The sequence below is a fragment of the Scyliorhinus canicula genome, chromosome 13, assembly GCF_902713615.1.
Source record: "Scyliorhinus canicula chromosome 13, sScyCan1.1, whole genome shotgun sequence".
NCBI lineage: Eukaryota > Metazoa > Chordata > Chondrichthyes > Carcharhiniformes > Scyliorhinidae > Scyliorhinus > Scyliorhinus canicula.
Genome location: NC_052158.1, coordinates 61212866 through 61237600, shown reverse-complemented (window position 1 = coordinate 61237600; position 24735 = coordinate 61212866). Strand labels below are relative to the sequence as shown.

At 46.9% G+C, this 24735-nt stretch overlaps 1 protein-coding gene across 2 annotated transcripts; it reads left to right on the top strand.

Moving 5' to 3' along the window:
- The first annotated feature begins 1334 nt into the window (after nt 1–1334).
- LOC119976611 (E3 ubiquitin-protein ligase TRIM39-like) lies at nt 1335–23088 on the top strand. Of its 2 annotated transcripts, XM_038817224.1 has the most exons (7): nt 1335–1895; nt 1990–2085; nt 6553–6783; nt 10795–10817; nt 12589–12684; nt 12767–12876; nt 20860–23088. In XM_038817224.1, exons 1-7 carry the CDS (start codon nt 1335–1337, stop codon nt 21408–21410), a joined length of 1668 nt encoding a protein of 555 aa, XP_038673152.1. In that variant the 3' UTR covers nt 21411–23088. The 2 variants fall into 2 exon arrangements, with proteins under 2 accessions (XP_038673152.1, XP_038673153.1); XM_038817225.1 differs by lacking the exon at nt 12589–12684.
- The last annotated feature ends 1647 nt before the right edge of the window (nt 23089–24735 follow it).

Here is a 24735-nt window from a genome sequence, read left to right as displayed (position 1 = left end):
CCACCTCACCTTCTTCCTTTTTTTAAAAAACAAATTTAGAGTACCCAATTAATCTTTTCCAATTAAGGGGCAATTTAGCGTGTTCAATCCACCTACCTTGCACATCTTTGGGTTGTGGGGGCGAAACCCACGCAAACACGGGGAGAATGTGCAAACTCCACACGGACAGTGACCCAGAGCCGGGATCGAACCTGGGACCTCAGCGCCGTGAGACTGCAGTGCTAACCTACTGAGCCACCGTGCTGCCCTTCACCTTCTTCCTTTAAGACATTCCCCAAAAACCTGCCTCTTTGACCTCTTTGACCATCTCCCCATCTACCTGAATGACTTATTGTGATTCGATGTAGAAATTTGTCTCATAATGAGTTAATCATTTTGCAAAGTTTTAGTTTTTCACACAAAAGTTGAGTTCCACAGCCACTGACTATAATGGCCCCACCATGAGGCCCCCTATGTCACCCACCAACCTCCAACTCCAATCTCCTCCTCATTCTCCCAAGCTTCCGATCCCCCCCCCCCCCCCCCCCCCCCCCACCCACCCCCCGCACCCCACCAACCTTCCAATCCACAAACTACCCCTACCACGTGGCCTCAACTCTTCTCCATACTCCCATACTCAGATCTCGGACCTCACCCTGCGATTGGATTCTCACCTTCTTGGCAACTTCCCCCACCACTGCCCCCCACAATCCACCACACCCCAGTCAGCTCCCCCCTCACACCCCAACCACAGCAAGGATAAACCTGCTGCTGCAGCCCCCACTGACTCCTCAGGTGACGGAAGGCCTAGCCTGATGCTCGGGCTCTCCTCCATGTGGGACAGAACTAATACTTTGGGGCGTCAAAACTCCACGACTTTACGACTGACCGAGGAAGTAAACACTCCACAAATGCGCCCAGTGGTGATATAGTTAAGAGAGGCACTGACTTCATGAAATAGTGTTTGGCCGCCATACTTTCTAATTTGGGAAGGGCGAAGGGTCATTTTAGATCAATAATTGAATGTCACATTTGGCTTGTGATAGTGCATTTTGCATTGAACAAAATTTGTGAGAGAGAATTGCACACTTCCACTAGTTTCTGCATGAAGCGTGAGATTGCCCATCAGACTTATTCATTCTGAAATTTATCTACCACTTAATCTACCAAATATTCCTTCTAATTTTATAGTGCCGTCTACCACTCTTTATTATGCCACCAGTCTTTGTGTCACCGGCAACCTTGGGTACATGATTTGCAATTGCGTTATCTGAGTTAGGACACTAGCAGCCACTTCCTCCCAGTGCTGTTTGTACACGATCAACTTTCAGTTTCATTTCCTTCCAGGGGCAGCCATGACTGCAGCTGCTCAGCGAGACTTCCTAAAGGAAGAACTAACCTGCTCCATTTGCCTGCAGGTTTACACCGATCCCGTGATACTCAAGTGCAACCACAGTTTCTGCCAAGCCTGCATTGAAAATCTGTGGAAAGACACCTGTACTGGCTTTTACTCCTGCCCAGAGTGTCAGGAATCGTTCAAGGTAATGGCCTTGGAGAAAAACTTCCAACTCGCAAGCATCGTTCGGAAGTACATGTGCCGGGTTAAGTCCCAGATTGTGGTTCCCTGCAGTTATTGTACCGTGCAGAAGTTTCCTGCTGTTAAAACCTGCCTGAAATGTGAAGTGTCGATGTGCTCCGTTCACCTCGCGCCACATCAAGAAAACGTAGCTTTTAAAAGCCACCTTCTCACAGATCCCATTGCGGACATTGCAGCTGGAAAATGCACAGAGCACCAGGAGCGCCTGAAGCTTTACTGCAAGGATCATGCAGTCTGTCTCTGCAGTCTCTGTGTCATAGTTGGAGCTCACAAGAACCACAACTTGATCGGTGTCAGTGAAGCAGTGAAGGGGCTGAAGGTATGTGTGCATTCGTGAAAACGTCTCTGAGATAAATTCACTGCATGAAGTGTGGTGGCTTGGAAGTAATTGAGTCTCTGCTACTCCATGTTAGAATCATTTGGAAAATCAGCAATCCATGATCAGGGTTAACATCATCAATGTTCAAGAAAACCTGGAGGTCCTTCAGAACAACCAGAACAGCACTTTGGTGAGTTTGAAGTTGGCAGCATCAAATACGCTTTTGTAAAATTATTGGGCCGAATTGTACACTACCCTGTCCGTGGGGTTTGTAGGCGTGGTGGGGGAAGTGTTGGATTTCTCCGATTGCCGTCACACCAGGTTCCAACCTGTACCGACCTCTCCACAATTTGACGTTGGGACAGGCGAGACCGAGGTTGGCCTGCCCTCGCCCCAATTGAGGCCCTCAGGTGGTCAATTATTTACCTCAAGGGCTGCTTCTCACCCACCCTCAATTTTCAGGCTGGCAGGAGGAGTTTTGGGGCAATGGGGAAGCCTAAAAATAAACTGGGTTCAGGCCTCGGGCCTGAAGGGGCATGTGGGATGGGAGCGCCCTCCATCAGCAACGCCCTTTTTAAAAATATAAATTTAGAGTACCCAATTCATTATTTCCAATTAAGGGGCAATTTAGCGTGGCCAATCCACCTAATCTGCACATCTTTGGGTTGTGGGGGCAAAACCCCCGCAAACATGGGGAGAATGTGCAAACTCCACACGGACAGTGACCCAGAGCCAGGATCAAAACTGGGATCTCAGTGCTGTGAGACAGTAGTGCTAACCACTGCACCACTGTGCTGCCCCGAGCAACGCCCTTTTTAACATTGTGCGCCCATAAAGTCCTTTTCCCCAAATGTCCGCCCTTCCACAACAGCCTCTCCACCGACGCCTCAATTTCCCCCCTCCGTCCACTCATCACCACCCCACACCTCACCTACCTTCACACCCTAAGATCCCCAAAATTTACCTGGTCCTAGACTCCTGGGATTTTGCCTCTGGGGATCGCGCGTAGTCCCAGTCCTATTTACTACAGCATCCGGCACTGCAGGGGTTACTGAGCTGCCGGACAGTCAGACTGGCGCTCTCTGAGGCAAGACTTCTTCCCAAGTGAGGGGCAGAGGTCCTGCCTGCAGCCAATGAGTGCTCACTGGACTATCAAATGGCTGTGGGCGGGCAGTATCAGCGGGGACAAGTTTGTCACCAACTCTTCGGTTGGTGAGAGAGGGAAATCCCACCATCCAAAAAATCCAGCCAATTGAATTCTTTACGGAAATCAGGAGGTAATATTTATATTGCGTTGTGAACAACTTGAATTTCCGGTACGGGAGATTAAGTTTCCAAGACATTTCTGATCAGCTATAAATCATTTCCTATGTTCATACCAGATTTGCCAGAGTTGACATGACCTTGTTGTCATGACGTAGGACCGTTTATCTCTTCTACTCAGGGAGCACAGTCATGCATCAGGGTGTATTTGAGGTGACAAGTGTACCCCTTGTTTCCATGGTTCATGAATTTACTGAGCGTCAGCCTCGGTTGGGAGGGCGTTAATTATTGATGATATGTCTTAAAGCAGTTCCATAGTCTTCTGTAGGTTAACTGCACGTCTTTATTACCTACTAGATCCATTTATATACATGCAGTAAAGGGTCCAGGCTGACTCCATGCTTAGGTCTTTTTACATCACTGTGTGAGCAGTACTGTACTCAGTTCCATGTTAACCCTACATGTGCCGGACCCTTACACTACAGCCACAGCTGCTAAACATTGCTGCAATAAGACATATTCATTAAATGGAGTGGTCATTGAGAGGACTTTGACTTCTGAAAGGAAGGCATCGCTACTCTAATGTCGCTGCTGGGTTGTATGAAGACGATGACAAAGGACTAACAGGTTGAAGCGTTTACTGAGAGATCTTAGCGGGTCTTACATGTGTGCCTGCCCACGCTGGGGGGGGGAACTCCCGCACTCCCGCACGAGGGGCCTCACGGTAGCATGGTGGTTAGCATCAATGCTTCACAGCTCCAGTGGTCCCAGGTTCGATTCCCGGCTGGGTCACTGTCTGTGTGGAGTCTGCACGTCCTCCCCGTGTGTGCGTGGGTTTCCTCCGGGTGCTCCGGTTTCCTCCCACAGTCCAAAGATGTGCGGGTTAGGTGGATTGGCCATGCTAAATTGCCCGTAGTGTAAGGTTAATGGGGGGATTGTCGGGTTACGGGTATACGGGTTACGTGGGTTTAAGTAGGGTGATCATTGCTCGGCACAACATTGAGGGCTGAAGGGCCTGTTCTGTGCTGTACTGTTCTATGTTCTATGTTCTACTACTGACACGTCACTTTCTGTGCACAGATCGTCCCGATGTACACATGACCACTCAGTATACATATTCCCTATTTTGTTTGGACAACCGGTACGACAGGCATATGACAATATTGAGCGACGGTAACAGGTCATCAGCTACTTACAATATTCAGAGCACAGACTTGGGTTGTGCACCTGGCGCAAAACCCAACATGTCTCTTCCCTCCCCCACCTTCTTAAAAAACACAGCCGACATATACACTATGTCATGGTCCTTGAGATTGGAGTTTGGCCTGCCCAGGGGCCCCAAGCGTTTAATTGTACCAGTTGGCTGTGCTGGGTGTTGCTGCCCTCTACTGAATCTATCGTCACAACAAGCTTGATTTAATACAACTTTATTTAACTCACTAAGACTTCAGTTATGTGCTTATTCAAACAGGAACGTAGGTTTCAAGACTCACAACTTGAACTAAAAGTACTAGCCAATAGAAAGAACTTGCCCAGGCTTTTTCTGGAGGGGGTGCGCTGTGATTTTCCAAATTCAGGGTCCTTGTCTTGCAAATGATGATCCCAGGTTTAACACTGCTGAAGTCTCAGAAGTCCCAGCTTTCTATAAGGCTTTAGGTCTTAATTTAAAGTTCATTCATACTAACAATCCTTTAGCACATAGGCCTCATTTATTCTTGAGAGAGCCTTGCTTCTGCTGCTTCAGAACTGATGCACGATCAATTGCACGAAAGACTCAGATTGGTACAACTGTGGCTTTATTACAGTCAGATGCGTGGCCTCCTACTGCAGCTGGCGAAATGGCAGATCAGAAGGAGGACACGCATATTTATATGGCTCCTTGTGGGCGGAGCTAGCCGGCAGGGGCAACCGACGAACCTTACATCCCCTAGTACAGGTGCACACAGTGGTTCAGCACATTCACCCCCTGTTAAAAATGAGTCCGGCGGGGGTGGCGTGGAACTATATACAGATTTACAAATAATTTACAGTGGGGAGGGAAAAAAATGTCCATTTTGATGGTCTGGTGCCCGTCAGAGGTTCAGCCGATCCGGTGCTTTCACGGTTCGCTGGGAGCGACGTAACGGTGGCGGCGATGTCGGTGCTGGCGATGCTTGTGTCAGGGTCCAGGGTCCAAGGTTCGATTCCCGGCTTGGGTCACTGTCTGTGCGGAATCTGCACGTTCTCCCCGTGTCTGTATGGCTTTCCTCCGAGTGCTCCGGTTTCCTCCCACAGTCCAAAGATGTGCAGGTTAGGTGGACTGGCCATGATAAATTGCCCTTAGTGTCCAAAATTGCCCTTAGTGTTGGGTGGGGTTACTGGGTTATGGGGATAGGGTGGGGTTGTGGGCTTGGGTAGGGTGCTCTTTCCAAGAGCCAGTGCAGGCTCGATGGGCCGAATGGCCTCCTTCTGCACTGTAAATTCTATGAACTATGAATTCGGCCTGGAGACTACGCCGCTCCCTAAGCAGTCCCTCCTCCGGAGCCTCCGCGTACCTCCTGTCCACCTTCACCATCTCCCCCACCAACCTCTCCCTCTCTCTCTGCTCTCTCCTCTCCCTGTGGGCCCGAATGGAGATTGAATGGAGATCAACTCTCCTCTAACCACTGCCTTCAGCGCCTCCCAGACCGTCCCCACTCGGACCTCCCCATTGTCATTGGTCTCCAGGTACCTCTCAATGCATCCTCGGACCCGCCCGCCCACCTCCTCGTCCGCCAGCCTCTAAGCACCAAAGCGGGCGGATTATTGTTGTTAAACCACACCACTAGGTTCTTTATCTCCCTCCTGTACTCTGACTCATCGTTGTTCGAGATCAAACCCACTACGGTCGTGTCATCAGCAAACTTGTACATGGAGTTGGAGCCGAATTTTGCCACAAAGTCGTGTGTGTATAAGGAGTATAGTGGGGCTAAATACATAGTATTGAGAACTATCATGGAGGAAGTGTTGTTGTTTATCCTTGCTGATTGTGGTCTATGTGTCAGGAAGTCAATGCTGCTCAAACCGAACCATGCGGTCTGTGAGGAGCTCCAGTTGGGTGCACTTTCTGCAGATGTAGCCATCCGGGACACTGGAAGCCTCCTGGACCTGCGCAGATGCCCGTTAGTTCTTTGCCTCTCTGGAGTGAATTATACAATCACAGTGATGAAGAGGGTATGGGGGTGTGCTTAATGACAGGGGTCAGGATACAGCAGTCATAATGATTCACCCCGCCTGTGGGTTTCCTGGCGGCTTGGGGTGTTACAATGGGAAATCCTATTGACAAGGTGGCCGGAATATAGAATCTTCCAGCCGAGGAACACGCAGCTGGGAGACTGGAGAATCTTTGTAAATAACTAAAACATTCCTTCTGAAGGAGATGATGTGCAAGGTGACCAGAAGCATTCAGGAGAAGTACAAAATTCGCAGAGAGCAGCTGGACAATGAAGAGTTCCTAGCCCTCCAGCATCTAACCAGAGAGCAGAGTCGCATCGCAATGGTCATTCATGACAGAATCCTCACGCTCCAGAACAAAGTGAAAGAGTATGAGAAAGCTTTGTCTGATCTGGCACACATTCCAATGATTGACGATATCCTGTTCATACAGGTAAGGGGCTGTTTGTTCACATAATAGATTGCTTCAAAATTACTGAGCTGCCTCGATAGACAGAAGACTGTTTATAACTGCAATGACTGTTTTTTAATTTTTTCTTTAAAGTTAATTTATTGGGGGTATTTTCAAATACATACAAAAGCAGACAGACTTAAAAAGCCATGACAAAAAACAACGCAATAAGGTATCTAAAACTAATTACACACATTCATTCCTACCTCCTCCCTTTTTATTCAGTATAACCCTCGACCCCACCCCTTCTCCCTTAACAAAGAAAAAGAGAGAAAACGAGATTCTCCCCCTTCCCTGCCCCCGCCGATGTTATAGCAGGCTTTAAACTGTTTTTTTTTCTCAATTTAGAATACCCAATTCTTTTTTATTCAATTAAGTGACATTACCAATGTAATGTCCTCGATAAATCCCATGGCACGACACAGTCGGTGAACTACTTCTGAATTCTCTTTTTTTATTTTTTTATACATTTAGAGTACCCAATTATTTATTTTTCCTATCAAGGGGCAATTTATTGTGGCCAATCCACCTACCCTGCACATCTTTTGGGTTGTGGGGCGAAACCCACACAAACATGGGGAGAACGTGCAAACGCCAGACGAACAGTGACCCAGAGCCGAGATCGAACCCTGGTCCTCAGCGAAACTGTTTTTAATTTTGCCTCTACAACGGTTAAGGGAATTCGGAAGAGGGCAGCATGTGGCGCAGTGGTTAGCACTGGGACTGCGGCGCTGAGGACCCGGGTTCAAATCCCGGTCCTGGGTCACAGCCCGTGTGCAGTTTGCACATTCTCCCCATGTCTGCATCGGTTTCCCACCACAACCCAAAGATGTGCAGGTTAGGTGGATTGGCCTCACTAAATTGCCCCTTAATTGGAAAAATAAATAATTGGGTACTCAAAATTTATAAAAAAATAAAAAAAAGAGAATTAAGAAGTGGTTCGCCGACTGTGTCGTGCCATGGGATGTATCGAGGACATTGCATTTGATCAATGGGAGTGTTTGGATCTCTCTTCCGAAACCATTAAATAATGAAGCTTCTATATATCGGAGCTGACTCTGAGAATGACACACAGAGCACCTGTGCTATTATCTGAGAGGCAAAAATAAAAATTAAACCAGGAGAGCCGGTTTGTTCCTCCCTGTGTGCGAGGTGTTTCTCGGATTGTGTATATTTTTGTAACCGGGGTTGGTGAGTTTATGGCAGCACACACTACTGGTAATACTTGTTTACGAGATGATCTTGTGTCTGCTCCACAGGTTAGGGTGGGAAATTTTAACTTAAGCGTAAAGTTGGAGCAGTGGCCATGTCATCTTCCCACACCTTCATTTGAAGGTAGAGAGGGCAAGCTCTGGGCATTCCGCTGTGGTTAGGCAGAGGTCAGAGGGTAGGAAATCTGCTGCCTCCTAATCAAAGCCAGTCAGTTGGAGGACTGGGCAGAGAATGGGTAGGGTCATGTTGCCACTTTATGCATTGTGGTTAGTCATGGCTACAGACCGAGAGCTGGAAAGTTGGATTCGGCTGGATACCTCTTTTTTTGGACTCAGACCAACACAACGGGCATGCCTTCTATGCCTTAAATTTTCTACGGGCAGAATTTAATTCCCCCCCCACCCACCCAGTGGCCGGTTTATTGACGGGGGACTTTTAACTAGTCGGGAGGGTGACATGTGTGACTACGGACGGCCTTCCCTCATCCTCCCCAATTAAATCCATGGTGGGAAGACTTATGGATGTCCTACCTGCCCCATCACCAATTGAGGCCCCAATACCCACTCACGGGCACCTTCCCACTGCTGCCGTTATTAACCCAGCAACAGTTGGGGGTTGAGGGCTCGCCAACGTAAGGAGCACGCCAAGCAAACAAGCAGGGCTTGCATGTCAACTCCAGGGGTGTTGGCATTCCCTTGTCAAGAGCACTCAGTGCTTGAGTGAGGAACCCAGCAACCCAGCATTGGGAAGGGGATGACCCACTGAGAGCCATCCCCCTGTCTTGCTGCCAGCCCCCACCCCTTCAATGCAGCTCCTGTGATTCCCCCCTCCCACCATCACTCACCTGCAGTCTGGGGATCCAGTTCTGTTACTGGAGCCCGCTGGTTGTTCTATTGGCACCAGCCACCTCCACCACCTGTGCTGCTGTCATTCAATAGAGCTGCTGCCTCTGATTGGCCGGCAGCTCTCAACAGGTGGGACATGCCCTGGAGGGTCCTTGATCCTGAGCGGCAGACAAAACCCATGTCACATCCATTAATCACCACCCTATGTTGCAAAGATCAATGGGCCGGTAATATTTTTTATGGAACGAGGAGATGACAATTTCTGGGCCTATTCCAGAGCGGCCTCTGGCTGTCTAATCGCCAACTGCCTAGATTGGATTGTGTGAATGTTCGTACATGCTCTGTCCATTCTTCCTTTTGTTATGGGCCAGGGTTTAGAGAACCCCAAAGTGTATCATGGAGTTCACCTGACCCACAGCTTTTAATAGATTGTGGTTATGGGGAGCACATGGGCCTACCTTACAGTGTAGTGCTACAGAGAGTTAAAGTACTTTTAAATTAAAACAATGTTTATTTATGAAACCAGTTAACACTTTATAAACCCACAGTAAACACCTTAATAACTATCAACACCAATGGAATACAGTTCTCTATAAGTAACTCTTAATCTTTCCTTGCAACGTCCATAAGACAAAAAAAAACCTTTTTACAGAAAGACATCAGGTTTAACTTCTCCACAGAAATGGGTACCGTATATACTCGCGTATCATTCGATCTCACGTATCATGCGACCCCTAAATTTTCATCCCCAAAACATGATTTTATGGTATACCTCATGTATCATGCGAGTCACTTTTTTGGAAATTAATTTTGGAAACTAAAACTTCCAAATGGTATCATTGTGTGTGGTTTCTGCAGAGTGGATTCTGCTGTGAAAGCTGTTCGCGATTCGAACAGCTTTCCAGCTGGCTTTACTAGCGTCGTTCAGCCACTTGCTGTTTCCATTCATAAAAACATGATGGGAAGATGTTCAGACACTTGACGTTTCCATTCATGTTTTTATGAATGGAAACGGCAAGTGACTGAATGACGCTAGTAAAGCCAGCTGGAAAGCTGTTCGAATCACAAACAGCTTTCACAGCAGAATCCACTCTTCCCATCTTCCCATCAGAATACTACTCTTCAGATTTTGACCACAGCATTCTGATGGGAAGATGTTCAGCCACTTGACGTTTCCATTCATGTTTTTATGAATGGAAACGGCAAGTGGCTGAACGACGCTAGTAAAGCCAGCTGGATGCTATGTGACTTATCTTGGCCAGCATTTCACACTCGCGATTTTTGTACCTCGTGTATCATGCGACCCCCGAAATTTAGGCTTCAAATTAGGTGCTCAAAAGTCGCATGTTACGCGAGTATATACGGTATTATTTTAAATCACCAAGGGATCTGGAGACAGTTTTTAGATTGCAGAGAGAGAGAGAGAGACTAATGCACCTTCTTGCTGTGACTGCAGCTATCCAGCTCTCAAAATGAAACTAAAACACACCCTGGAGCAGACAGTCCGAAGCAAAAGTAAAAGCAGACAGACAGCCCAGCTCCACCCACACTCTGACATCACTGATAAACACCCATTTCTTAAAGGTACATCCACTGCAGCAATTTTATAAACACCCATTTCTTAAAGGTACTATCACATGACACTTTGAAAATTGCAGGTGTGTTCCTACACCCTGGCATAGGGTACGGTTTGCATATTTAAGCTGACTGCTACTGTAAACAGGAGCGTGTGTTGCACACCACACCTATAGGCACCTGAGGATTGTCCCTCACAATTTTTAAAAATCAAATTCTTTCTGAAAACTTAAATATCAAAATCTGTTATTCCCTTAACAAAAAAAGTTATGAACTTAGTCATGCAGTATCTGTCCTTCTATAATTCCTCTTCTATAATTCACACTAAATACTTCCATTTCCTTTCTTTCTTTCATTGCAGAAACTCCACGCAATTGCACCCAGGTAAGTGAAAATCAACTTCATGTCACCTTCATCTTACCACCAAATCCCTGCCTATTTTCCTGTAGAATGGTGCAGGTGAGAAACCTATGAATTGGCCTGGATGTAATAGAACCCACTTGAGTCGGCATGACAGTGTGGGGGCCAGGAGAATTGGGTAGGCCTAGCCACTTTGAATTCCCGATGTCAGGAAACTTGCAATTTAGTGGGATGGGGGGGGGGGGGGGGGGGGAAGGGAGGGGGGGGGGGGGGGGGCGGACAGGAAAGGCCCGACATGGGAATCCCATCCACTGGATGTCGGTTAGGCTCATTAATGAACCACTTAGAGCCACTTATCCTAGAGTCCACTGGATGTTAATGGTGGCCCAGGGGTTTAACAGGATTCGCACGGGTCTCCCGTGGCTCCTGAAGCCTACCCAAGTAATGCATGTGGGGTAAGCCAACGGCCTACTGGAAGGGTCTTCTGTTCACAGGCACTCATTGCCCGATCAAGGAACCCAGAATCGGGAAGGGCAGGGGAGGGATAAGTCGCTGAAACCAACCCTCCTATCCTTGCGCCCGACCCCTCCTTTCCCCCCTTGCCACTGCCGCCCTCCCAACCGTCCTCATCCCACTCTTGGCACTTAGAGATCCAGAGGTAATCCCTGGTGAAGGACTCGGAGTATTACCGGCACTGCTGTGGGTGGCGCTGCTGACAATGGAGAGCTGACAGCCTCTGGATTTCCACCCTATCGGGGACTTAATCTAATGGGAGGCCCCATGCAGCCCAGGTAAGTGCTGGGATATCAGGTATTAGCATTGGGCTTTCCAGAGAAAATAAACTCGGGGTTTTCGCTGATTCACCAACCAATTTGAGGGGGACCCTGCCACTGAAACTAAATTCCGCCAATATAATCATGGAATCCCTACATTGCAGAAGAAGGCCATTCGGCCCATTGTATATGCATCAACCCTCTGAAAGAGCATGCCACCAAAGCCCACTTCCCCGCCCTATCCCAATAACCCTTGAACCTAATCTACACATCTCTGGACACAAAGGGGCAATTTAGCATGGCCAATCCACCTAACCCGCACATCTTTGGATTGCGGGAGGAAACAGAAACACTCAGGGGAAACCATCGCAGACACTGGGAGAACGTGCAAACTCCACACAGACAACCACCCAAGGCTGGAGGCAGGCTTTTTGTAATAAAAGGCAACTGGGAGATATAGATCCTCCAACATATTGTCAATGATTCGTGTTAACGGAATGCTCGAGCCACCATGCAGCTTCAGCTACTATTGTTCAAAGACTCAGTGAAATATGTTGAGGTTGTGCATAATCCTTCTCGAGTCACTGCTGTGCTCCTGTAGGTTGGCTGTGAAAATTGAGAAGCGGAATTTCCATTTTAATGAAGGTGCGGAAATTATTGGCTCACTTAATGCTGAGATAGGCTTCAGCTAAATGAAAACCCTCAGTTCAAAGGGACATCTGGACGGGGGTTGTGGAGATCAATATTCAGATGAGCACAAGGCTGGAGGCACTACCAAAGTCAGATGTGCAAGTCCATGGTGGCCAGAAGTATCACCTTGCCGGATGTGAACCGTAATTAACCGGCAGGTCCAGGAAATCTCCAAGTTTCCAAAATTCCCCTGGAATGCTGCACAGGCTCAGTTCCAGCAACAGGCGCTTGTTTCAGTCTCATGTCTGCATTGGTCTGCGCAGTCCTTCATTACTAAAGTACATTCTAGGCAACCTTGTATGAACTAAGGCACGGCTAATTTTCACATGCAGATCTGTGTACATCGATTTGAAAGGCCACCACACAACACCTCTGGAAATAGGTCTGCTGAAATGGACAATTCCACAGTTTGCTTCATATTGTCTAAGGTATTGTGCAACCAGTCCTGAATGTTAACTCGTGTCTTAGCTAAATTTTCTGTGATCTCTCCAATCCATATTGTTTCTCTAGAATGAACAAAGCAGCTCAAATTTTGCATAACTCAACCCTTAAAGAGATGACAAAGTTTCCAATGGAGCAGACTAGAGAACTGAGGGACCGCGGAGAGATGATAAAACTCTGTAAGTACACCTCGAAACAGGGAAACTGGGGAATAATATGTTGTGAGGAACTGATTACTCAGATACGGCTGCTGAAAAATCAGGGCTGGGAATTAAATATTGTGAGTGAAATGTATGTAGAAACAAATGGAGAGGGTACTCAGATCTCCATCACATAGAGTACAGATCTCTGCCATGCTGTGTTAACTCAACGGCATTACAATTGTGCAGCTCTTTCACAAGGCTTTTCCTGGCCTGTTGATGCTTTGCTTTGGATTTTCCAGTCCTGCTCACCATCTGACTGGAAAATCCTGCCCAAACTCATCAGACCGTCAAATTTTCCATCCCACCTGCGACAATTTCTGCCACCATTGGGAACGGAAAATCTCAGCCCCTGTAACTACGAAGCTGTAAAAAGAAATCTTTATTAAGAGCTTCCATCTCACTGAGGAAGCTTCCAAAAACCTGCTCAGAAAACTTTGCTCACATTATGACGGCTGTGACAAATTCCACTGCAGAGGCTTTGACAATCCGCAACATTCCAAAACAGTCAGCAGCATTCCAAATAAAACAACCCGCACTATTCTAAAATAAAATGGCTATTTATCCTATCTCCCAATATAAACTGATCCTTTAAACCATTCCAAGGTCCAGACCCACATCTCGTCCACAAACTAATCAACTCTTCCTTGGGTTATATCCTATCTGTGCAATGAAGGTTCATTGAAATCCATCCACTAATTTTTAAGATGTCGGGCTGCATTTTATTGGGGATGTGATTGGTAGGAACTCTAGCTGAAAGCCGGCCTATCACCCCACAGCCTATAACACACTGTGGATAGGCTAAAGTGGTGGAGTGTGGGACTGCCATCCCTCACTGGGGAGCAAGTGCAGCCCTTGGGAAATGCTGGCCAATCCAAATAGGTGGCAGCTCCAGCAGTCCTGACAGCGCCAAGAATTCAATAGTGGGGACTGTCAGGACTGCAAGCACTCCCATGAAGAAGGCCCAATGATCCCAGAATCATGTGAGTCTAGTGTATTGAGCAGGGAGTGTTTGACCAGTTTAAGGCACTGGGTGGGAATGGTGGGTTTTGGAGATCAGGCAGGTAGAAGGAAAGCGGGGTAGTATCTTAAAGGGGCTGCCCCTGCTAACGTGTAAACCAACCCCAGCACCAGCCCACCAAGATAGAATGCCCCACAGTTCCAGCTCTTTTATAAACCATTTACAAAAACAGCCTTCCCACTCTGCTCGACTGCCCATGCCAACCATATTATGCTATGGACAGCATTTTGTCAGTTGGCTTGTTAACAAGCTCCGGTGACCATTAATTATTTACTATGTTGTATGACTGAGCTCAGGGGTGGGCAGGAAGGTTGAGGGCTGGGAACCTGCCTTCATTTAAAAACATGGAAACATAGAAAATTGGAGCATGAGTAGGTAATTCAGCTCTTGGAGCCTTCTCCTCCATTCAACATGATCATAGTTGATCCTCTATGTCAACGTCATACCCCACTGCTCTCCCCAAACCCCTTAATGCGTTTAGACTCCAGAAATCTATCCATTTCCATCTTAAATACATTTAATGATTTGGCCACCACAGCCTTCTGTGGTCGGGAATTCCACAGATTCACCATTCTCCGGGCAGGTTTTCCATGCTGCCCCCCCACGGTATGTTTCAAAGCAGTGGAGGCCGTCCGCCAATGGCCTAAGGTGGGAACTTCTGGTTCCGCTGCTGTCAATGGTATTTCCTGTTGTTTGCAGCCCCTACTGCCGTGGATCTTCCAGAGGCGGTTCGCCATTGGCGGAACTGGAAGATCCTGTCTACCGGAGCGCCAGGAAAGTTCCGGCATCTGAATGAAGACGTTTCTTCTCATCTTAGTCCAAAATGCCTACATTGTACCCTGAAACTGTGACCCCTTGTTCCAGACCCTCCCTAGCCAAGGGAGACATCATCCCGTCATCCGGCCTGTCCAGCCTTGTCAGAACTTTATATGTTTCAATTAGATTCCCTCTCATTCTTCTCGATTCCAGTGAAAATGGGCCCAGTCGACCCAGTCTCCCCTCATACAACAATCTACCATCCCAGGGATCAGTCTGGTGAACCTGCACTGCACTCCCTCTATGGCAAGTAAACCCTATCTTAGGTAAGGAGACCAAACCTGAACACAATACTCCAGGTGTGGTCTGACAATGTACAGCTGCAGTAAGACATCCTTGCTCTTGTACTCAAGTCCTCTTGCAATGAAGGCCAACATACCATTTGCTTTCCTGACTGTTTGCTGCACCTGCAACGTCACCAAAATCCCTTTGTACATCAAGATTTCCCAATCTATCCCTATTTAAATAATACTCTGCCTTTCCGGTTCTCTGTCCGAAGTGGATAACTTCACATTTGTCCACGTTATACTGCATCGAACACGTATTTGCCCACTTGTCTAAATCACCATGAAGCCTCTGAACATCCTTCTCACCACATATCTTCCACCAGGCTTCATGGCACCAAGTAAACTTGGAAATATGACTTTTGGTTCCCTCATCCAAATCATTGATAAATATTGTGAATAGCTGGGGCCCTCTCACTGACTCCTGCAGGACCACCACCGAAATCATGGCCAACGGGGCCTAGTAAAATCCAGCCCATACGGTTTTCTAACCAAGAGACTAACAGGGGCATAAACACTGGCTCTTCCCGGTGGTGGGATCTACCGGCCGATGGTGACAGCCCCCCCCCCCCCCCCCCCCCCCCCCGCCGTGGTGCGATCACTGGCGTTGGAGAGTGTGAGACATGCAAAATCCCGTAGATATCAGCGGGACCAGAAGATCCTACTGCCGGCCGATGGCGGGCCGCCTCTGCTGCTGGAACATACACAGTGGGCAATGGAGGCGGAGAATCCTGCCCGTTATCTCCCCCACTTTCACTGGCGGAGGCATTAAAAATATAGAGAGAAAGGGAAAGTGGAATAACTATACTTAGAGATAATATACTGGCAGCATAAAAGCTTGATCAGTTACACAGAAATAGAATCCATGCAGTTAAAGGTAAAACATTGCAAAGGATCAATCACATTAATAGGGGGGTCTGCAGGGCATCTAAACATGGAAGGGAGGTGGAGGAAGAAACACATATATTAATAATAATGACTGATTTCAAACACACTGAAATCCATTGGCCAACAAAGGGGATTTGGGAATAGTTTTTACAATGTGTGCAAGACTTCTTTCTAACCCAGTATACAAGGAGCTCAGTCGGGAGGTATTTGCTACTAGATCTAGTACTAGGGAATGAACCAGAGGAGACAAAAGAAGTAAAGGAAGAGAACATTTGGGAAATAATGACCATACTATAATATTGTTTAGAATAATAATTAAGAAGGATATTAAGCATGACAAAGACCAGGGCAACAGATTGAGTAAGAGTTGATTCTTAGAGCCTTGTTGCTAGGTGTGCTTTTGCTTAATTGCTCTGTTTAATAACCTTTACTCTAGAGTCGCCAGGTATCTTTATGATACCACCACGAGGTTCAAAGCCAAGTGCTGATCAATAACTCAATACACCAGTTAGTAAGTTTCAAATCAAAACACATTTATTATACACAGTCAATCACTACTCATGCATGCAACTCTACTTACTAGACTATCTCTAACACTAAAAGGCCTATACTTAGCTTTGGAAATGGCCCACCAAATCAGGGGAACAATGGCCGTTCGTTCGATTCTGAGGCTGCAGGCTTCAAGCCAGTATGGAATAGTAGCTAGGAGCACCTATCTCGTAGCGTGCATTGACTGGAGACTTACTTGGTTGGTGCAGCTGCTAGGCAGGTCTCTCCTTGTTGAGAGTCACGGTCAAGAGTTGTTTCGAGCTGCTGAGGGACCCTGCCAAGAAGGACGAATTGAACTTGGGGACTCTGTTTTATAGACCCAGGGGTTTCGCGCCCTTTCGCGACCAAGTCCCAATCGTTTGGATCGATTTCTCCAATACTGGAGCTGTTCCCTGATCGCTGGGCAGTTCCTTTGTGTCCGTTGGCCTTCCTTTGTCCTGGCTCCCGCTGGCACCGGGGAGTCTGGTTTGGTTTCAATGTATCTAATTGTTCCTGGGGATTGCTCATTGATATGTAGATGGTTGCTGGTTTCGGTTCTGTCTGGGTTTTTGCAAGTCTTACTACACAGGAAACCTTGAACCTGCTTGTTTCCCTGTGCCTGACCATTTTTCCCTGCATTCTTTGCGGGCATCCATTTTGGAATCGGGAAGTGGCCACCCCAAGTGGCTACAGCCTGAGAATAGAATAATTTTGAACTTGGCAGCAATGTTGGCAAACACTGCTATAGAACAGCAATGAAAAGTAGAGTCCAAGAAAAATATATCCTGCTAACAAACAAGAAGAATCTGAACACTAATGAGACATATGGAAGAATATAGACATAAGGGAAATTTTGAGGGAGGGAAAGGACACCCACTAAAGTACATGGACAACAAAGGAAAGCACGACGAGGGAGAAAGAAAGAGATTAGAAGCAACGTCAAAAAATTAGTAGGAAAATTGAAATCAAATGATCAAAGGAACATAATAGTTGAAAATAGTAAAATATTCTACAGGCTCGTAAGTAAAAAAAGGAAGGTCAGGCTGGGAATCAAGTCATCAAGGGACGGGCAGGATAAAATCACAGACAGCAACAACAAAACGGCAGAAATATTAAATTATTCTTTTGCTTTGGTATTTGCCATGGAGATAGATCAAATTGACACGACATCAGAAGATGAGCTTCAAAATGATATAAGTGCATTTAAAATAAGAAGAGAAGTATTAAATGAACAAATCAAACAGAATAAAACCCCTGCTGAAGGCAGATTATATCTGTGCATTGTGAAAGAATCTAGAGGAGATATCAGATGCACTAGCACACATATTTAATAAAGTGAAGTGCCAGAGGACTGAGAGATGGTTAACATTATGCCTATATCTAAGAAAGGAAATGGAACCTGTCCATGGAATTATAGACCTGCCAACATAACATTGGTAATTGGAAAGATAATAGAATACCGCACGTGAGAAACTAGCAATAATGTAGACAACAAAATGGACTTGGATTTTGTTTATTGTCACGTGTACCGAGGTACAGTGAAAAGTATTTTTCTGCGAGCAGCTCAACAGATCATTAAGTATCCAGAGACCCCGGGTAATGCTCGAGGGTCTCAGGTTCGAATCCGACCATGGCAATAAAAAATCGGGAATTAAAAGTATAATGCTGACCATGAAACCATTGTCGATTCTCCTTCGCGGAAGGAAATCTGCTGTCTTTACCCGGCCGGGCCTAAATGTGACTCCAGACCCACACAGTGATGTGGATGACTATTATTTGCCCCATTGAAATAGCCTAGCAAGCCACTCAGTTCAACAGCAACCCCACATTCCAAGAACAAAAAAAAAGTTACCATTTAATATAGTACTGAATAAGGTCAAAATATATGGGGCTGAATTCTCCACCTTCGGGATGATCTGTTTTGCCGGCAGCCGGGGGGTTTCCCAACGGCCTGGGGCTGCCCCACAATGGGGAACCCCATTGACCAGCCGGCGAAAGGGAGAATCCTGACGACGTGCTGAACCAGAAATCTGGGGCGGCGGGATGGAGAAACCACGGAGTCAAGTAGCCAATGGATACCTAGCTTCAAGACAGAAAGCAGAGAATAGAGTTAAGAAGTAGTTATTCAGGGCGCCGGAAGGTGGGAAGTGAGGTCCCAGGAGGGTCAATGCTGGGACAACAATTTATATTAATGATTTAGACTTTAGAGTGGATAGTCAACACTGGGGAGGACTGCAACAAATTGCAAGAAGACATTAATAAACTTGCACAATGGCCATATATTTTGGCAGATTCATTTCAACATGGATGAACATGCAGTATTACAGTAATAAAAAGAAGCAGGTAACGTATTAATTTTAAAATGAGAAGCTAAATGGGGTACAAATACACAAATTGCTCAAAATAAATATGCAGCTACTAAAAAAGTAAACCAAGCATTAAGGGTGAGAAGATAGAAATGAGTCCCACATGGAGGCTGGACGTGGATCTCCTGGCCAACAAGGCTTTCTGCCAAAACATATCGCAGGCCATAGGTGATTACGTTAGTAACAACCAAAACAGGGAGGTCTCACCCTCCATGTTCTGGGAGGCACTGAAGGCCGTGATCAGAGGAGAGATCATAGCCTACAAGGCAAGTAGAGATAGGAAAGAGAAGGTGGCCAGGCAACAGCTAGTGGACTCCATTCTGGAAGTCGATAGAAAGTACTCCGAGGCCCCGACTGTAGAGCTGCTGGTGGAGAGAAAAAAGCTGCAAATGGACTTTAACCTGCTCTCCACTAGGAAAGCAAAGTACCAACTCCGCCAGACACGTGGGACCTTCTACGAACACGGAGACAAGGCTGGCCGCCTATTGGCTCACAAGTGAGAAAGCAGCCAGCCACAAGGGAAATAGCACTGGTAAAGATAGCAGAGGCAGATTAGTAACAGAACCAAAGGAGGTCAATCGGGCATTCGAGTCCTTCTACCAGGGACTGTACACCTTCGAGCCCCCCGACGGGGATGCAGGAACGAAACAGTTCCTAGACAGATTGGAACTGCCAGTGGTGGGGGAAGACAGATGGGGGGAGCTGGAAGCACCAATAGACCTGGGAGAAATCATGGAGAGCATTGGCTCCATGCAGGCGGGGAAGGCACCGGGACCCAACCGGTTCCCGGCGGACTTCGACAGAAAATTCCCCCAGCTATGCTAGATACCACCTTCAAAAGATGGAGGCGGGACGGGGGCATACTGACAGTCGGGGACTTCTACATAGGGCGCAGACTGATGACACTGGACGAACTGACAAGGAAGTGGAAACTATCAAGAGGACAGGAATAGAGACACCTCCAAATAAAACACTTCCTCCGCACCCCGGGGCCCCAGAAAGCACACTACTAGAGGACCTGATAGGCACAAGCAGCGAGAAGGGGGGGCTATTTGGGAAAATACACGGGCAGCTACTGGACAGAGCCCGAACACCACTGGACAGGACCAGACAGAAATGGGAGGACGAACTGGGGACAGAGGTGGGATGGGGCTCTGGAGCGAAGCACTGAGCAGTGTGAGCTCCACGTCCTCCTGCGCAAGGCTAGGCCGAATGCAGCTCAAAGCGGTGCTCAGAGCGCACCTGACCTGAGCCCGACGGTAGCATTGTGGATAGCACAATTGCTTCACGCTCCAGGGTCCCAGGTTCGATTCCGGCTTGGGTCACTGTCTGTGTGGAGTCTGCACGTCCTCCCCGTGTGTGCGTGGGTTTCCTCCGGGTGCTCTGGTTTCCTCCCACAGTCCAAAGATGTGCAGGTTGGGTGGATTGGCCATGATAAATTGCCCTTAGTGTCCAGAATTCTATGATCTATGATTAACCTAGGACAAAAGTTCGGCACAACACCGTGGGCGAAAGGGCCGGTTCTGTGCTGTATTTCTCTATGTTCTCTATGAATGAGCAGGTTCTTCCCAGAGGTGGAGGACAAATGTGAATGGTGCCAGAGGGGTCCGGCCAACCACACCCACATGTTTTTGGCTTGCCCCAAGCTTGCTGGGTTCTGGACAGCCTTCTCCGAGCAATGTCCTGGGTTGTGGGGGTGAGGGTGAAGCCATGCCCAATAGTGGCAATCTTTGGGGTATCGGAGCAGCCAGAGCTACACATGGGGAAGGGGGCCAACGCCCTTGCTTTCGCTTCCCTAATCGCACGCCAGAGAATCCTGCTCGGCTGGCGATTGGCAGCACCACCCAAAGCTGCAGACTGACTCGCTGATCTCTCGGAATTTCTCCAAAGTCCCCTTTCTCTTGAACAATTACCTCATAAAAGTCTTTAAAATTATGAGAAGTGTTGATCGAGAAGCTGAGGAGAGTTTCACTCGCGGGAACGAGCACACCGGGAAAAGTTATTTTCCTGCCAGGGATGAGCGACTGTGATTCATTTTGATTTCTCCTTTAATTCGCAGATGGACAGTCACTGACTCTGGATCCAGATACAGCTCATCCCTCCCTCATTCTGTTGAACAATAACAGCATTGCGTTGGCATCTTCGGATTTGCAGCTGTACCCAGAGAGTCCACACAGGTTTAATGACAAACACCAGGTCCTCTGCTCTGTGGGAGTGAGCTACGGCCGCTGTTACTGGGAGGTGGAGACCAGCAAAGAAGTGGGATGGAAAGTGGGAGTCTGTTACAGAAGCATCAGTCGAAAAGGGCGGAGTAATGAATGCTCACTGGGGAAGAATGAAAAATCCTGGTGTGTCCAGTCAGGGATTTTCTCGTCTTTAGCCTTGCATAATCATTTTAAAACCAAACTACCTAATTTTAGAGTTTACCCCGCCTTAGTGGGAGTGTTTGTGGATTTTGAATGTGGAATGATCTCCTTTTATGCTGTGTCAGATGACACACTTACCCACTTGCACACTTTTGAGCAAACATTCAGCGAGCCTCTGTACCCAGCACTGGAAATAACTAATAATGTAAGGGTGACCATGTTGACAATGGAGGACTATCCCTAAGTTTGCAGACCAATATTTTCAGCTATTCCAGGGCATATTCCAGTTTGGATGGTCGTCATGTTGACTCACCTTTTATTGTGTGGAGCCACAAACCCTGGCTAAAATTTTCATGAAGTTTCCCTCTCCCACCTTGTTCCTATCTTACCAATGCTGAATATCATTTAGTCTAGCATATCCCAACAATAATTGATCCTGATAATTCCAAGCAGAGTTCTGCTGTAGACATGTGCTTAAAATTTCACTGAGTGGATATTCTTTTTCTATTCTGACTTAACAGTGGCAGTGACACGAAGGCAATGTTTATTTTTGGTTCCTAAGGCTAATTGTACAGGGTGCTGAGGAAAAAAGGGGCAGGATTCTCCGATCCTGGGGCTAAGTGTTGATGCCGTCGTAAGCACCGGAGCGTTTTACGATGTCGTCATCTGGCCCTTAGGATCAGCAATCCTGCACTGCACAGGGGGCCAGCACGTCACGTTAGTCCATCTGCCGATACGGGCGTCAGCACAGGTAGCTTTCAAGTGTCTAGTTTTAAACTATTGGCAAAAGTCAAAATGAATCTTATAATCATAGAAACTTACAGCATAGAAGGAGCTATTCATCCCAGTGACAGCATTGGCTGACAAGGGGCCATGCAGCTTAATCCCACTCTGCAGCTCTTGTAGGTTATAGCACTTCAAGTGTATATCCAAGGACGTATTAATGTAATAAGGGTTTCTATCTTGACCACCCTTTCAGCCTGCGAGTTCCAGATTCCCACTACCCTCTGGATGAAAATATTTCCTCTCAAATCCCCCTGAATCTACTACTTCTTTCCCTAAGTCTGTGCGCCCTAGTTATGTGCCTCTCAACCAAGGTATCCAGTCTACCTAGACCCCTCATAATTTTATATGCTTCAGTTAGGTCTTTCCTCAGCCTCTTCCATTCCAACTGAAACAACCCTACAGATACAATCTTTATTCATAATTAAAATTCTCCAATCCACGCAATATAATTGCAAATCTCCAAGATACATTCTCTAGTGCAATCACCTATTTCCTATGAGAACTGCATGCAATATTCCATCTGTGGCCTAACTAGTGTTTTAAACAGGTCAAGCATAACATCCCTGCCCCTTATATTTTCCCTGACTACTAAAGACAAGTATCTCTTATGCCTTCTTGGCCACTTTATCTACCTGTCCAACGACCCCCAGGGATCCGTGCACTTGCGTTCCAAAGATCCTGGACTGGATTCTCCACCATCGGGATGCTCTGTTTTGACGGCAGCCTAGGGGTTTCCCGATGGCATGGGGCTGCCCCACAATGGGAAATCTCATTGACCAGCCGGCAAAGCAGAGCATCCCGCCGGCGTGCTCAACCAGAAATCTGTTGCGGCAGGACGAAGAATCCAGCCCCCTCTGTTCCTCTACATGTCTCAGTAACTTACCACTTATTGTGTATTCCCTTGACTTGTTAGCTTTACCCAATGCATTACCCTGCCCTTCTCCAGACTGAACGTCATTTGTCACAGTCCCACCAACCTGACTGGCCCATTGATATCTTCCTGTGCTCTACAGCTGAGCCCCCAGCTTACATTTTTGCTCTCTCTGTTTTGCAGTACCTGCTTCCATTATTAAATGTCATGTAATTCTTTACAGAATATATGTTGAAATTTTAATTAAAGTTTTATTACAAAATAAGTTTCACAATTTTCTTTTGCTTTCTCTTAATGTTTATGTGAAACCATAACTAACAGATAATGTGAGTTAATTAATCCAAGTGACACCTTCACAAGACATTAGTAGAGCGGGAAGAGTTGGAACAGAAAGATCATCAAAGATGCAACTCTGCGGTCAGCATTAAATATTGTCCTGCTGGAAAACTCTTCAACCTCAGTGGCCTCTGTGTCAAATCTGAACTGACCAACATCAATATACATGATCTCCAATTTGCGGATGACTGTAGTGTCATTATGCACTCTGCACCAGGTTTGCAAGCCACTCTCAAGCTCTTGAATTGTGCAAGCAAGAACCTCAACCTGTCCTTGAATGTTGCAAAAATAGAATAGATAAATCACCCGTGGTCAGCTAAATATTCCGTCCCCCATATATGTTGACCAATTGTCCAACCCAACTGTCTGTCCCTCTACTGCCAATACATCCGTGACTGGGTGCCCTTATAGAGGGAGCACACAGCATTCAGGGGCACTTTTCAGGCCTTCCATGACTTGTGGACACCCGGAGGGCTGAGTGCATCATCATCATCCCCGGGAATTACATTTTAATTTAATTAGTTAGGTTTCCTTTTGACATTTCATTTTAATTACAGTACCCCACCAGCGGTTGTTATCTCTGTCATTTTTGTTCAATTTACTGTTTATTATTATTGGGGCACCACAGTAGCATAGTGGTTAGCACAATTGCTTCACAGCTCCAGGGTCCCAGGTTCGATTCCCGGCTTGGGACACTGTCTGTGCGGAGTCTGCACGTTCTCCCCGTGTGTGCGTGGGTTTCCTCCGGGTGCTCCGGTTTCCTCCCACAGTCCAAAGATGTGCAGGTTAGGTGGATTGGCCATGATAAATTGTCCTTAGTGTCCAAAATTGCCCTTAGTGTTGGGTGGGGTAACCAGGTTATGGAGATAGGGTGGAGGTGTGGGCTTGGGTAGGGTGCTCTTTCCAAGAGCTGGTGCAGACTCGATGGGCCAAATGGCCTCCTTCTGCACTGTAACTTCTATGATAAAGAAAAAGAGTATAAACAGGGGATGGGGTGTATCATCACTTCTGGCAACGACATTTCGGTTTAGTTATTTAAGATTTCTTTCAACTTTTTGATTTAGTTACATGGCCCCACCAGGGGCTATCAATCCTTGTCATTTTCGTTTGATTTATTGATGTTTTTTGTTCTGATCAATGTGGATCCAAGCAGGGACCAGGCTTTTTTGGATTTTGTAATGAGGCACATTTAAAAAACAATCTCAGAGTGAAAGATCCCCTAGGAAGCAGTGACCATAGTAGAGTTCAGCATTCAATTTGAGAGTGAGGAACTTGGGTCAGAAACAAAGGTGCGAAACTTAAGTAAAGGAATAGAACATAGAACATAGAACATAGAACGATACAGCGCAGTACAGGCCCTTCGGCCCTCGATGTTGCACCGACATGGAAAAAAAAACTAAAGCCCATCTAACCTACACTATGCCCTTATCATCCATATGCTTATCCAATAAACTTTTAAATGCCCTCAATGTTGGCGAGTTCACTACTGTTGCAGGTAGGGCATTCCACGGCCTCACCACTCTTTGCGTAAAAAACCCACCTCTGACCTCTGTCCTATATCTATTACCCCTCAATT